The 15,606-nt window shown below is 41.7% G+C and overlaps 1 protein-coding gene across 2 annotated transcripts; it reads right to left on the bottom strand.

Annotated features, from left to right (window-relative positions):
• Positions 1-6,459, bottom strand: LOC112892978 (probable serine/threonine-protein kinase At1g54610). Of its 2 annotated transcripts, none has more exons than XM_025960100.1 (7): positions 5,929-6,459; positions 5,528-5,812; positions 5,129-5,446; positions 3,464-3,691; positions 1,992-2,092; positions 1,244-1,358; positions 1-662 (listed from the first exon to the last, which is right to left on the bottom strand). In XM_025960100.1, the coding sequence occupies exons 1-7, from the start codon at positions 6,244-6,246 to the stop codon at positions 351-353; spliced, it is 1,677 nt and encodes a 558-aa protein (XP_025815885.1). In that variant the 5' UTR covers positions 6,247-6,459; the 3' UTR covers positions 1-350. The 2 variants fall into 2 exon arrangements, with proteins under 2 accessions (XP_025815885.1, XP_025815884.1); XM_025960099.1 differs by having other exon boundaries at positions 1-665; positions 5,929-6,454.
• Positions 6,460-15,606: the final 9,147 nt, after the last annotated feature.

The raw sequence follows: 15,606 nt of genomic DNA, 5'->3' as shown, positions 1-15,606 counted from the left end.
TAAATGCAATCACTATCCCTTTACATAAACGGACGAAATAATTACTACATATATACACATCGGCAACTGAATTGTCATAAACAGCATAAATACAAGGGTGGTAAAACCCAAGGCTGGTCCTGTCTTAGTGACAGCACACCATCTCGTTCAAAAGCATCTAAAAAGAACAGGAAGCACTAACACATAGCATATACACAATCTCGAAGAATTCTCCCTACAGTGGAAACTGGAAAGCACTGTTACCTGCTTTCCAACCACCAAAGGAACAAAGCAAGGAAGAAAATTCATCTATATGCTATCATGAAGAACCTCTTCCCCACAAACTCACCAAAAAGATACTTTATTAATTATTATCTGGCTCGTATCCCTGCCTTTTCTTTTTGGAGCTGCTTTGAGTAAGCTGCAGCCTTGGCATCTAGGGTTGTCTGCTTCTTCCGCCTCGATTGCCCAAGAGCTGATGGATCAAACAAGGGTCCCGACCATGTTTGTGAGGTCCCCTTCTCAATGGGGACTACTGTACTGAAGGAAGCGTCCTGGTGCTCGAACATAGGCTCCATATGACGACAGGATCCCAGTGGATTACCCATTGCTCCATCCTGATGTGGCGGAGGGAACTTCTCACTTTTGCTCTTTGCATTGGCATGGGTTATCATCCGTCGCCTCTGCTGTTATTAAGAAATTTATGAAGCTCGATATTGGGCACCATATTATGCAATAACATTTGAAAGCAAAGAACTGCTTGAGTTTACTTATGGCACATGAATTATGGTTTCCTTACATGCTAATTCAACTGCAACAACTCAATTCATTTGTGTTCAGCAGCAAAAAAGATGGATTCTCTTTATTTCGTAGCAACAAGAAATGTACTAAGAGTACATAAGCAAGGAGCATATGCTTGGAAGGTTTTACTACAAATTAAAACACAGTGGCCATTGATTTTGTGAAGAAAAAAATTAGCAGTAGTGTTGATCATATTTTTATGTTGATTTCAACTTTTTACGACTCTTTGGCCTGTTATGTCATGTGTCTAATCTATTTTTATTCCGAGGGAGGGAGGGAGGGAGGGAGGGAGAGAGAGGGGTGGGGGGGGGGGGGGGGTGGGGGTGGGGGTGGGGGTAGTAAAATTCCATGAGCACTCATTTTCCTGTGATGACAATCAGCTTAACAGTTCCTGTATTTTTCAATGGTGAAAATCATAGCATGCAAAACAAGTAGTCTTCAGTCATAAACAGCTTTAACTTACGTCTAAGTTTGCTTGAATCTCTGCATTAGCTTCTGGTGCTGGTCCAGCCCTGTGAGATCGATCACGTGGTCGCGTCCTTTTTGCTTCTCCTTTGGCCTTTGCAGCAGCTCGTAGCCTGAACGGTAATAACACAACACAGAAACATACAACATCACTGAGTGATGCAGTATAAACTAATTACAAAGATGACTATATCGGTTACTGCTTCCTGGTGCAGCAACTATTGATTGAAAAGAGGAAGATAATCAGTAGCATCTGGAGCAGGACTGCATGCGGGTATATGTCATTCAAGTTTACAAAAGTGTTTAGCCAATAACAGGTTGGTGGTCTCAGTCTTTTCCCTCCAGCTAATTCCTACCTCCTAGCAGTAAAAGGTGAAACCTGAACACTAAACCCACACAGAGAATAGCAGAAAGGGGTTGCATGACAGTTTGCAGAGAAGCACATAAAGTTCCATCAGATCTAGATGCTTCCCTTCCTCCACTTTATACAAATGAATTACAAATAATTGTGGTATAAATGAGGAATGACATCAATCCACAATGTGTTCAGAATCAACATGAATAATTCATGACTAAAACTCTTAATAGCCCCTGGACATATGATGGTTCATATAACCCATTAAGTGGGTGAGGTAAAATATTGTAAGTAGGACTGCTGGTTAATAACTGGTCTGTACAAGCTTTCAAAAATGTCGATATCTGCATGTATGTCCAGCAAAAAGGGAAAAGGGTAAATGTGAACGCACCTTCTAGCTTCCTCATCTCTCAACTTGGCATCCATCTCCTTGCTAGGAGGATAAGTTGGCAGGCTTGAAGGATCACAAGCATAAGGCTCGGTTGAAAAAAACTACAAAGCTCAAAGTTAAAAGAAAAAAAATGAGTACACCCTGGCAACCAGAATATTCTTGCTAAGATGCAAAATAATACTCGTCCGTTTCACAATACTTGTTGCTTTAGCCATGGTCACAAGAATTAAGGAGGGAATGAAAGGACCATCCTACCCTTAGTTAATCCTCTCTAAAGTGTGCAGCTATGATTTCAAAAGTACAAACTCACTCTAAAGTGTACATTTATTAAATAGGGGCAGGACTGGAAAACATAGGTCAAAGTAGCCTTGGAGTTGTAGAACAGCTTGTATTTTGGAAATAGTAGAAGAAGCTAAAACAACAAGTATTGTGAAACAGAGGGAGTACATTTATTATGTAGAACATGCAGTGAGTAACTCTGGTACTGAAGATGGAGTTATATTTGTTAAAAGCAGCGCAGACGTACAAGGGCGCAGGAAAAGACAGCCAATCTTCACCCCCCAATCCCAAACAAAAAAAACAAAGAAAAGAAAAAAAATAGTGATGGGTGCAAGAAACTTCTCCTTTAGATAAGGTAGTATCATTGGGTTACTAATCCTAAACTACCCAAACATAGAAAGAGGCCAATATAATCTAGCACTGGGCAGGCAGGCTGCCAATGTAAAGGAAATAGGCAGTCATTGATTATCATTTTTGGTTCAAAGGAAGTTGGGTACATGGCGAATACTATATCTTGTTAGACCGAGCTCATGTAGTGGAGACTGCTCTGGAAGCTTTTTTGCCATACGCCCATACCCCAGTCGTCCTGCAGTTTGAAATTGAGTCCAGAATGGCTAAAATGCCTAAAAAACTGACTAACTCAAAGCAAGATATCTCCTCCATTTCCAAAAATTCCTCATACCTCATAGGCCCAGGCATAGGGTGTTAACTCTTAGATAGTGCCCAAATACTAAAAGCCCCACTTATGCTTTCAACACATATCACATACAAGCATTCCCATATCTCTAGGCTAATGAGAAGTTTCTCCAAGGTATCTAGTTTTTTTCCGCACTAATTTATTAAAGAAATTTATAAATCATCATACTGCTAATAATATGGATATACTGAGCCCATTAGGAGACAAATATGATTAAATTGTACAACAATACAAGAAACAAACTATTGTACTAATAGATATGCATGCAAAATAGAATCATGTCATGGTTTGCTAAGACTCAAGTCTATGCAAATGCAATATATAACTAAAATTTGAACATTGTATAATACCATATAAACTTGTCTCAGTTAGCAGCATTTCAAGCAAATGTTTTTTCTAGACCTAAATTATTTAACCTGCAGCGCAATACTTTGCTTCATATTAACATTTCTGATTTTCTTGCCAACTAGAAAGAAGAGAAAGGATTGGAGCATACATCACTGTGCAATGCAGCTGTCGCAGTTTGACGCTCAGCTGGATCAATTGCAAGCAAAGTTTCAACCAATGGCAGAGCCGATGCAGGAAAGTCTTTAAATGTCTCCCTGATGCAACGTTTATAGGGCTGTTGGGGTTTGAATATCGTTGCATGTGGTAGTTTAGACTTCTTCCAATATTCCTCTGAAGGGGAGCCACATAGCTTAAAAATCTTGTGCAACTGCTCCACCTGGTAAATAGTGTACATCCCAGTTTTAACAGTACAGAACAAATAGTTGCATTCATGTAAGAAAACATGGCAAAGATAAACATAAAAAAATGAATATACTATTCGTTCATCTAAGAAGCCTGGAATCTAGTTACGATTGAGCAGACAAAAGGTGAGAATATATGGTAGTTGGCACAACACATAATTCGAGAAATATCATTTTTGAAGATTAATCACGCTTGCTAAAATTACAGCTAAATAGGCGTATGAATAACCAAAGTAAATGTGCATGGCGACTGGCGATTTAGCAACCATCATCAAAGCATAAAGCATATCACACCCAATCCATACACATACTACTCTCCTAGGCAATTTCAAAATATTAAATTCAGCATTTTCTATCCTGTTACTTGTTCATATATTGTTATCTTGTTTAGCTTATTAATGACAGCTTTTCACATATTTTTATGTGATTTCTCATTTCTGGCACATAAAGATTTTTATATTTTACTTCAATCCAACAAAGTTGGTTACTCTTGTTGTGCTTTAGCTCTAGTCTACCCAACTTGCTTGGGACTAAAAGGCTTTATTGTTGTTCAATCCAACAAAGTTAGCAGAACCTTCTAGACTCATAGTGAGCCCATAACTTCCTTGCAATGAAAAGCTGATACTGACAAGGGGAAGGGGAGGGGATCTCATGCACAATGTGCCATCTTAATTGTTCCAGTGAACAAGTGCAGCAAGAAAGCTCATGAGACATCAATTGTTATAAGAAAATAAAATAACATGGAGTTGACTGTATTATATGTCTACAATTTTTCATGCAACTGATATACAATGTACTGATGGAGAATGGTTTATAAGAACTTCCCTAACAGAATACAAGGTATAGACAACAATTGATTGCTAAATACCAGGCTTTCTTAGAAACACCTACACTGCAAGGAGATTTCCAATAATGAACATAATTGCACAGGCAGCTTATTATTATAATAGAAAAGATATATGCATGTTTTTCAACAGAAGTTCCCATTGAAGTCATGTTGGCAAGAGCCTACTGGTGAGAGCACATACTATCCCTTAGAGCAGCATAAGTCAGACACATTAAGGTCAAAAGATCATTTATATCTTCCCATAATGACAATGACATGTTCACAAACAACCATTTGCCAAAACATTAAAAATTGAAAAGATCAGACACCGTAGACATTGCTGTCCTCATAGGAAAATCTCATGTAGTCATGTAAAAAGTCAACATTTCCAGTCAACATCACATAATTCGTTATTTCTTTATAGTGGGAACAGTGGGAAGACATGATTTAACCAGAGTTTTGGTATTAACAGTATGGTCAACCAGAGTTTTGGTATTAACAGTATGGTCCCAACTCCAAAGGATTACTACAAAAAAGTAACATGGTACATAACAGATTAAAAAGTGACCCCATGTTGAAGACTCACCTCAGTGCGTCCAGGCATTATGGGCTTCCCATACAAGAGCTCTGCCAGAATGCACCCAGCACTCCACAAATCAATGCCTACACCATAATCAGTTGCACCAAGTAACAATTCTGGTGGCCGATACCATAGCGTGACGACCCGGCTTGTCATTGGCCGCTTATGCCGTGGGTCAAAGAACGTTGCCAGCCCAAAATCCGCAATCTTAAGAATCCCATTATTATCCAACAGCAAGTTTGACCCCTTGATATCCCGGTGCAATACATTGTTGTCATGACAATGCTCAAGCCCCGATAACAGCTGCTGCATGTAACATTTTATCTGCGAGATCACATGCCGACATCAAGTCCCCATAATTCCACCATGTAACCCCCTCTAAAACAGGATTGAAGTCTCACACACCTGAGGCAACGTGAACTTGATATCAGGGCTTGCTGCGAGCCCAGCAAGGTCATGCTCCATGTACTCGAAGACAAGGTACAGGCTACATGACATCCTGGAAGTGACCAAGCCCTCCAATTTGATCACATTGGGGTGGTCGAGCCTCCTCAGGATCAGTATCTCCCTGGCCATGAACTTGACGCTCTCCGGCTCGAGGTTGTCGAACCGGACCTTCTTAAGAGCCACGATGCGGCCGGAGACGGTGTCCCTCGCGCGGTACACGTTGCTGTACGTGCCCGACCCTATCTAAAGTGAATCGCCGGACAAAGTCAACAGACGAATGGCGAGACAGTAATATGCTAGCAGGACGACGAATTTCGCAGATTTTCAGGGGGACACACGCGGTCTAGGAGGATACTCACCTTATTGAGCTTCTCGAAGGTGTCGGCGCGGCGCGGGGCCCACCCGCGGAGGGCCTCCCCCGCGACGGCGACGAGCCACGGCGGCCAGCCCGCGGCGAGCTGCTCCGCCGCGGCGGCCGCGGGGACGCACCCCTGCCTTGGCCCCGCCGCCCTGCGGCCCCCGAGCCGCCGCCGCGCCCTCCCGTCCCCGTCGACAGCCGCGGAGGGCGACCCGGCCTCGGCCGCCGCTGTGGGCTGCGGGGACGCCCTCTCCTTGCCCCTCTTTCTCCTCGGCGCCGCGGGGGACGACGCGGCCGCGCGGCCGAAGACGCAGCCCATGGCTGGCACCGGCTGCTGCACTCCTCTACCCTACCCTCCTCCTCGAGGAACCTCCTCGAAGCATGTAGCCCGCCGGCCGGGCCTCCGCTAGGGTTTCCGCTGCCCTCCCCGCCGGGGCGAGGGGAGCGAGCGAGCGAGGGGTGGAGTGGAGTGAAGGCGAGGAGGAATCAATCAATCAATCAGCGAGCACGGGAGGAAGGAAGCGAAGGAGAGGAGGAGAGAGAAGAGGGAGGAGCAGTTGTGTGGATGAGCATTTAATAGGTCACGTGGCGGTGGGGACCCGCGGGGCCCGCAGCGGAGGGGTCAGAGGGGGTCAACAGCTGGCGGAGCGGTAACCCAATCCGCCCCGCCCCATCCACAATTCGCATGGCACGCTGCTGCTGCGCCCAGCCGCAGCGCGGCGCTTTTGGGGTGGGGCCCGCGGCGTCATGAGACGGGTGGGGCGGGTGATAAAGGCGGTTTAGTCGTTTTGCGGTTGGCGGCGGGGCTCGAGCCGTAAGGAATACTATCTGTCAGCTGCTTGTGCTGTGCTGTGCACGCCTAGTGCTGTGAGCCACACCGCGCTCCACGCGAAGACGGCCACGATTGCTTGGCCCGCTTCCAGAAGTTCGCCCCAATGGTGTGATCGTGGATCCTCTTTCGCGCGTGCTTCACACGCATCCAACGTCGAGCTCCTAATTAGCTTTTAACCAAGAAGAAAATGTATGCTAAAGATGAAATAGACGTTTCTATCCATCAACTTAACCTTAACTTAAACCTTAAGGGTCAAGTTCATTCTCAATTTTTATATCGATCAATTTAGTCCCTTAACTTTTATTTTTGACCGAACTTATCCTTATATTGATATAATCTTTCATGGTGAAACGAGACTAAATCTTTTCTGCCCCTGCCTCTTCTTTCCCTCGTCAATTTTCATCGGCACTGTTGCAACATGTGTGATCAAGTTAGGAGTTTGTACATACATTTTCTATTCTGAGCTCATAGCACTGTTGTAACATATCATGTTGTTTACGGTGGCTTGCTTGCTTAGAGAAATAGACCGCCGCTGCTACCGTTTGCTTGCCGCCTTGTGAGGAGAAAAGAGTACGCTACATGCTTGTGCTTTGTATTTGTTCCTTGCTAGCTTTCACGAAGAACGGGAAAGAGGAGCTGATTCTTGTGAAGCTCATATCGGAGAGAAAGGAGTAGGCAGCTGGTGTACTACTAGCTCGCTGGCTCAGTGACGCTAGAAAGCAATAAAGGAGGAGGGGCTAGTTTTTGGATTTGGTAGTGCAAATGGCAACAACAAGAGTCAAAGAAAGGAAGGAGTCAAAGGTAGAAAGAATGTTTCTCATTTATCTCATGCTAATATGGAGCACCCATCAGTACAAGGATAAATTTGATCCAAAACGAAAGTTGAGGGATTAGATTGGCCGATCTGAAAGTTGACGTACGAACTTGACCCTCGAGGCAAAGTTGAGAAACCAAAATGCCTATTTTACCTTTCCTGAACTTTTAAGTCAAAAGATTCAGTTTTGAGACAAGACATGGATCAAAAATACTTATTTTGCTCACTCAAATGTTCCAAATCTCTACTACTTGAAAAAGTTCGGAGTTCTGTTGTGTTGTTTCCAACCGTACCACATCAACAAAATGGCAATTAATTGATGGTTCAAACGGCCTTTTACAGTGCATAATTTTTTTTGGCATTTCATATTTTCTCACTGCATTTAAGTATGTGACACATTATGACTTGATGACAATAGTGTCTATGGTTTTTTATCTAGGTGAAATCTTTTCATCTTTCTCTTCTTTAAAGCTTTATCATGTCATCAAAGTTACTTAACTGGCACCCTGTTAAATGAAAATGAAACTCTCACGAATAAGTTATTTGCCTCATTGATTGAGTGCATTTATATAGGGGGAAAAAGGAAAGTAGAGGACTTAGAGACACCTCTAGAGTGCTCATAGATATGTACCCTCCCCCAAAGTGTGAATTTCTAGCATTTCAAATCTGTCCCACAAAATAGTGCATTTGTAGCTTTTTGGACCACTTAAATTTAATTTCATGCACATTTAGTTACCTAAAGTTTTCCTTTACCAAGGTGCTTGCATTTAATTGATTCTATTTTCTTTTTCAAGATGTATTTTTTCCTCCATGCGCATTTAATTGTTTGAGTTTTTTTCCTTTTCAAGGTTGGCTCATCAAAATTTGGTTGATTAGTTGTTTTAATTAGAGGCATCAAGGTCATTTCTCATGATGTCTTGTTTGTCCTAAAAATCTTAGAAATACACTCCCCGTGGGACGGAAAGGAGTATTTATGCATTATAGGAATGCTAGCTGGACCACATTAAAGGAAATAATTTTACCTTTGTGTTCTTATCTTGTTCATCTCTTCTGTAATTTGCATTTACTAGCTAGTAAGCTAGCTAAGTTTCTTGTAGTAAAATTAATCCTAAATATAATTTTGCAGGTGTACTTTATGTAACTATTAATATTTTTAATTTGTTATTTCATGAAAATAGTGCTTAACAATATCCATTTTTAGTTTGGAGATATTGCACTATATCGTACAAGGAGTGAAATTTCACTCCGTTATACTAATAAGTGAGATTACATAGTGTTACAGTGATATGACTAAGGGGTTGTTTGGATCCTCTCATTGGAGGAATTGAAATCTACTTAATAAACTAGGCTATTTGACTTAGAATTTGATATTCTATCACTTTTCAACCACTTTCCAAAGTTTAGAAATAATCCTATCCTAAATTCATAGGGTGGGAGATGGAAATTGATTCTATACACCACTAAGCTATATTTCTATCCCGTAACTTATAGCACGCTCTTTGTCTCACTCCTCTATAGTAGAAATATAGCACATAAATATCTCTCTTATATGGCCAATAATAATATATGAATATATTCCATATATAATTATATTAGCTTAATAGATTTGTGTCTAAATTCTAATTATTAGAATGGAATTCAATTCCAAGGTTCCAAACATGGGCTAAGTGATTTAAAAGTATGGAACCGCTCCTTAATATAAAAGGAAACTACACACTCATTTGATTTGATCACCGTGATTAGGCAACATAAGGAAAAGTTGCATGTGAGCTAATATAAATCAAAGTTCACGGCTAGTGATTAGACTACCAATGATACTGATTTCCACATACTGTATATTACTAATTCCTTGCAAGCACTTTCTCAGCGTAGACTAATATTGTGTGGGAGGAAAATTGTTATCATTATTAGTTTGAATCTCTTCGTTGACATTATTTGACAAGTTGCATAGCTAGAAAAGCTTAGTCAGTTACTCTGGTTGCAACGAATATAAGAAAAGTTATGGCTAATTGTAAATGCGGCAACGAACATAAGAAGTTATGGCTAATTGTAAATGCGTAACATGCTATATATATCCTCGCAAAAGAAAAAGAAAAAGCATGCTATATATATATATATGGGCGTGGTACGGCCGGCCATATTATAAACCATCTGTGTGACCGCCTCTATTTGGGAAGGAAAAAAACTTTGCGGGCTACCTTTTCTCTTTTGCAGAGCAGATCAGTTCGGGTCGGCAACACACCTGCATGCATGTGAGATGTAGGGAGAGAGAAGGAAAAAGAGTAATGATGTCAGCACATGCATGCATATGTGAGGGGGACAGGTGTATGCATGCACAAAATTTCAAAATAAAAAGATTGTAGTTTCAAAATTGAGCATCGAAATCAAAATCCGGTTGCATCATTGCACTTGTTTGAATAAGAGTTTCAAATAAGATCTCATACCACTATATTTCAATGATATATTTTTTTGAGAGGAAAAATGCATTTTAATGTATTCTAATTGGCTTATTGCAAAAGTTGTTTATAGCTCTATAAAATGTTGCTTCACATTCCAAGTTCAATTAAGTGGATATTGGTGTAGATATTTAGAATATAGATTGGTTGGTGTGATTAGCGGATGGGGGTAAACAATTCTTGTGGTGGGTACATGTTTATGCATCATCAATGATATGCAACTTTAGTAGATCAATTGAGCATCTTAACTAATTTATTTTGGTATTTTTCTATTCTCCATAAAGCAATTTATACATGCTTGAAAAATATTGTCAAAATATATGCAAGTGGTGTCTTATTTTGAAGGTCTCGTTGAAAGAGACACGGTTGTGCAATTGGAATTTGAATTTGATGGACAGTTCAAGAACTATAACTTTTTAAAGTTTTTTTAAGTTTTAAAATTGCTTGCTGCCACTCCATTTGAGTGGCCTGTCAATTCAATGCACACTGTATAGCACGAAAAATGAAAGGATCATAGGATTTCACGTGGCTAGACAAGCATATAGTAGCATTACGATTGGTGGAAAATATGCGTAAATATAAACCAAATTACGGGTGGTTGTAGGTAAGTCATTACCATATGTATATACATTCATATTTGTATCCAGCTAGAAAAGGAAAGAACACAGGCTACTGATCTTTGGATGAAAAGAAGTTTCGTCTATGTTGGTCTGTGGATTCGTGAGCAGGCAGATTCGGGCAAACTTCTAGATATGCAAGGTGGCAATATACCTTAGAAATGTCGAAAGTGTCAAGCCCCGGATGGTGGTTGTTCTATTTTGACTAATAACCTTTTAACTCCTGTAATCGAGGTCTTTCTTAATAGGACAAGTCTAAAGCAAAGAATCCTTGCACTATAGTGCATATAACGTTTTATCAGGCGGCATTCCCTTTTCATACTGAAGCAAAGAATTTCTGTCTGTACACAGAGGTGACATTCAACAACACTGAATCTAGTCTTGCTTGTCCTTTCCATTATCTGCTCGTGTGCTTCTCCTCCAACTTTGACATGATCTTGGTGACCTCAAGCGGCGTGGAATGCACGCATGCAGCAGCCCTTATCGGTGGCGGGGTCTCCTGCGCGCACGCACTCGCTGTATGTAGTTGGACGACGGAGTAAAAAAGGCTTTCAATAACATATGGTCCTCCTGCCTACGTCGTATCCAAACGTCACCCACCACATATGCTAGCCAAAGCTAAATACATATTTTTTTCTAAAAAAATGAAGGTACAAATATATTTACAGGGACGGCTCGGTTGCTACATTACTCGCGCTCTATTTGTAAAAACGAGTGATATTTTAATCTGCCTCTAAAGAAAATTTAGGGTATTACTGCAAATCGTTTTTGTAGTAGTAGGTGTCAGGTGTGGGATGGAAGGATAAATTCTATGAGTTTGTGGTTGTTGTGCTGTCTTGTTTTCAAATTGATGTACAAAAGCAGGTTCGAGATTCTCTGTTAACGTGTGTTAGTGGTCAAATTAAGGTTACACAAACTGTATGATTATTTCAACTCTAGTTTTTCCACAACTTATTTTGCATCTTTAAAACAAAGAGTTTACTAATAATTTTGTACATGAAAAGGCATCGACTTCTGTTACCTACTCGGACTAATTAAACAGTAAACAACCAACAAAGTTGACTGGAGGTTCTTCTTCAAAAACTGTGAATGAAGTGAAATCAATGTTGCAAATCACGGGCTACAAGATTTAGGGTCATAGCTGTATGCAAAAATTATTAAAATTTAAACTCAAACATTAGTAATATCACAAATTTCAACATATATTTCATAAGTATATGTGCATGCATGAGTGGGGATACAATGAATATAAAAAATAAATCATAACTCACAAGATGAAACATAACTTATAATTTTGTAACTTATAATTTATAGTTCTTAAATCACATGTGCATATATAATTTACAATCTTAAGTGGAGTTAGCAGCACTGCACTATTGAATTTAGTGGCGCTATTTCAAGCTATAGCGGAGTTAGCGGCATTAGCAGTAATATTTGCAATATCGTTGTGGCGTCCGTTTCTAAAAGCTATAGCTAGCAGGCTATTTGCGACGTTGAGTGAAATGCTTGCTTGAGGAAGTAGGACACCTTCCATTCTGCGGTTGAGATCACGAACAATGCAGAGGATGGCACAGCATCCGCATGCCAATAGGACGGAAACGGCGTATACAAAATGGCCCCGTCCTCTCGGTCTTTTTCTACACCATCCCTATAGATGTCCATTCGGGCCGCCCGGCCCGGCCCTGGCACGGGCCTGGCATAGCCCGGTTGTTACACCCGATTTAGAAAAGGTAACCGAATGTATCCTATATATGTGCCAGGATCAAGTTCTGCATATACAGTAGACGTCATAAGCAAATATCCGAAACAATGCATTACCAAAATAGATTATAATAGTACTTTATTACATGACCGACAGTCTTAATCTTATACGAATAAATAAACGTCGATAAATAGCAGCGGGCTTCAACTTCACAGGCAGATGACTGGGAGACATACGTCTAGTATTCTTCAAAATCTTCGGGGAACACCGGATAATTATCTTGTTGTGAGCAGCATTGTTTCTAATAAAGCAAGTGTGAGTACACTTATAGTTGGTACTCAGCAAGTGGAGTAAATTATATGACATGCAAGGCTATGATCAAGGAAAAACTGATATGGTTTGACTGCGATAAGCATTTTTAGTTGGTCAATTTTTAATTAAGCAAGTATTAGCTAAGTGTAAGTATATACCAGCCCTTAAACAAAATATCTGAGATAAAATAATCCACAACATAAATAAGTAAATAAATAAATAAGGAAGATCGATTTAGATCATCTTTAAGTTTAATTATCACGTGAGTGTCCAAGCCGCTCTTAACCGTGAGCACGGCTGATATATCAGTTTTCACTCTGCAGAGGTTGTACACTTTACCCACAATTCGTATTTCCCTTGATGTTCGGGTTTGCAAGGCCCTTAAACACTTCCAAGGTGAGTGGCAGGGATTCACTACGAGGCCTTTACAAAGATTCCCTAATTTCCAACGGTCCGCTAAGGTTTCAGGCCGCAGTGGTCATAACCCTCCCTAATGAGGAAGACGCCTTACCCAGGATCATATCTACGCCTCAAGAGGACCGAGCTATACCCCATCAACGCACTCCACTCTTGCCCTTTCGGTAAAACCATTACAAGCTAAAGTTTCTAATTAATTAGCCAAGACCAGAGCCATATAGTATTGTGGTTGCACTGTTTTCCTAGGTGGTTCTCCATGTTCCAATTAATTCAATAATCTTAATTATCATCAATAAAATATTCCAGAACATGAGAAAGCTAGTGTAGCACAATTTTCAGATTATGCAACCAAAATCTAAGTACAAGCAACTAGCGTAGCTACAACATAAATATAATAATCCAGATTTAATCAAGAAAGTTCAAATAAAGCTAGGCATATCCTTAACTTGGGATCCATCATATTCTAGACACATGCATGCATATAAAGTAAAAGTGTATATTTATAATGTTATTGGGACTGAAGTACGATCAAGGACTACTTGCCTTCGTTAACGAACTGCTGCTGCTCGGGAACGTCTTCAAAGCTCGGCTCTTGCGGACCCTCGAACTGCGTATCGTCTATCGTAGCACACAAATACATACAAGCAAACAAATACAATAAATAAGAAATAGTACATCAATCAATATAAATAGAATAAAATATTAAAATAAAGCTACTGCATATGTCGTAAGGATTGCGTGAGCGCAAGAATCGATGAAAACAGAGTTAAAACGGAGAAATTAGGGCTAAAACATGATTTTAGGGGCTTATTTGTAGAAAATTTGAAACTAAAAGGCTCTGACAGAAGAAACCGAGGGCTAGATCATAATTAAACCTTAGACCTAGGGGTTAGATTGTAAAACAGAAGAGTTAAGGATGGCGGGTTCTATTTTAGAAAAAGATAGGGGCCTAAATAGAAGAAAAAAGACCTATTCACGATTACTTTTGAACTGACATGGACTGCGGGTTGATTTTCAGAAAACTTAAGGGCTAAACCGCAAAAAGATCACGGGTTGACCGGTATTAGACCCTATTGACTCGGGTTAGATTAGATTCAAACCGTTGGATCTAGATCCAACAGCCACGGATGCGGGGAACGGTACGGAGCGGCGGCGGGGGACGCCGGCGGCAGTTCAGGCGGCGGCGCGCGGCGGTGAGCGGCAGAGCTTTGCCGGGGAAACGCGTAAATGCGTTCCCGACCTCGGTTTCGAGCGGGGATCGCACAGGGAGGTAGCGGGCGTCACGGGTAACCCATCTAAGGGCTTCTAGGGCAGCGAAATCGGCCGGAGCGGCGACACGATAGCGAGTGACGGCTCAGAATCAACGGTGAGGCCGTGCGGGCACGTGGGAGCAAGAGAGGGGAAAAGGAGCGGCATGCAAGTACCCTTACCCCACTGCGGTGCTCCTGCGGTGGTTGTTCAACAGCGGGGAGCAGTGGCGCGGCGAGCTCCCGAAGCACGGTGGCAATGGCGGCGGCGGAGAGCAGTGGCGCTAGGGTTTCGCGGGCGGAGGCGGCGGCTGCAGGTTGAGGGAATCTAGGGCACGGGTCGGGGCTTTAAATAGAGGCGGCTGCGGCTCCTAGGCGTGCGGGCCTAAGGCAGAGCACGGCGGGGTGGCACCGGGGCAGACTCGGCCTTGAGCCCGAGTCTGGCTCGAGGTCGGGGATGACCCTGGCGAGTGGACCCCGGGTGTCAGCGGAAGAAAGAGGAGAAGGAAAGGAAAGCAGGCTGCGCGGGCGACCTAGGGTGGGGAAGCTGGTGGGCCGCACACGGAAGGGAAGGAAGAGGGGAGAAGGAGGGGAGGCCGTGGGCCGGGCAGCAAAGGAAGAAAAGAAAGAGAAAAAGGAAAAAGGAAAAAGGAAGGTGGGAAGGCCCAAATAGGAAAAGAGAGAGAAAAAGAAATGCTTTTCAAATGCATTTGATTTTGAATTTGAAATTTAAATTCAAATGGAAGACAATCAATAAAATAATGCAAAGGGCATGAAATGGACAACACCTATAGTTCCTTATATTTCTTTTTATGTTTTATTAAATTGATATTAATTCATGATAGATGCTCTAAAATCAAAATGAGGAGATAAAAACCTTAGGTTCTAAGAGAATTCTAGGCAAAATTCATTTAAGTTCCTAAATTCAAAATTAGGGTATTACACCGGTCAACTTCATGCCAGGCCTGGCCCAGTACTACTCTCCACCGTGCCTGCCGTGCGGGCCCACGGGCTGCATCGACGGCCCAAACCCAGGCCCACGGGCATATTTCATGCCGGGCCCGCCCGTAAAGCACGAGCACAAGTAGCGGGCTGGGCTAGCCCACAACCCGCCAAGTCATGTTTTAACTCCAAATTTCACAGCTGCCTCAACTCCAAATTTCATAACCATTCTAATTTCACAAACATTCAAGTAAAAGAGGCAAAATAAGCAAAAGATCACCACTTCAAAAGAAATTATAGATCTGTTTTAACACTTGGTTTGTGTGATCGAGTGTTGGCT

Source organism: Panicum hallii, chromosome 5 (genome assembly GCF_002211085.1).
Source record: "Panicum hallii strain FIL2 chromosome 5, PHallii_v3.1, whole genome shotgun sequence".
NCBI classification, from domain to species: domain Eukaryota; kingdom Viridiplantae; phylum Streptophyta; class Magnoliopsida; order Poales; family Poaceae; genus Panicum; species Panicum hallii.
The sequence above is the reverse complement of the archived record's forward strand: the minus strand, read 5'-3'. Positions and strand labels throughout refer to the sequence as shown.

What these genes read in the sequence shown, in the direction of transcription:
- LOC112892978 (XM_025960099.1), bottom strand. Translation starts at nt 6,246, where the DNA reads ATGGGCTGCGTCTTCGGCCGCGCGGCCGCGTCGTCCCCCGCGGCGCCG. An exon ending in CCTTCGAGAAGCTCAATAAG is followed by an intron (nt 5,813 to 5,928) that starts GTGAGTATCCTC and finishes GATTCACTTTAG; the next exon opens with ATAGGGTCGGGCACGTACAG. An exon ending in CAGCTGCATTGCACAGTGAT is followed by an intron (nt 2,093 to 3,463) that starts GTATGCTCCAAT and finishes TGAGCTTTGTAG; the next exon opens with TTTTTTTCAACCGAGCCTTA.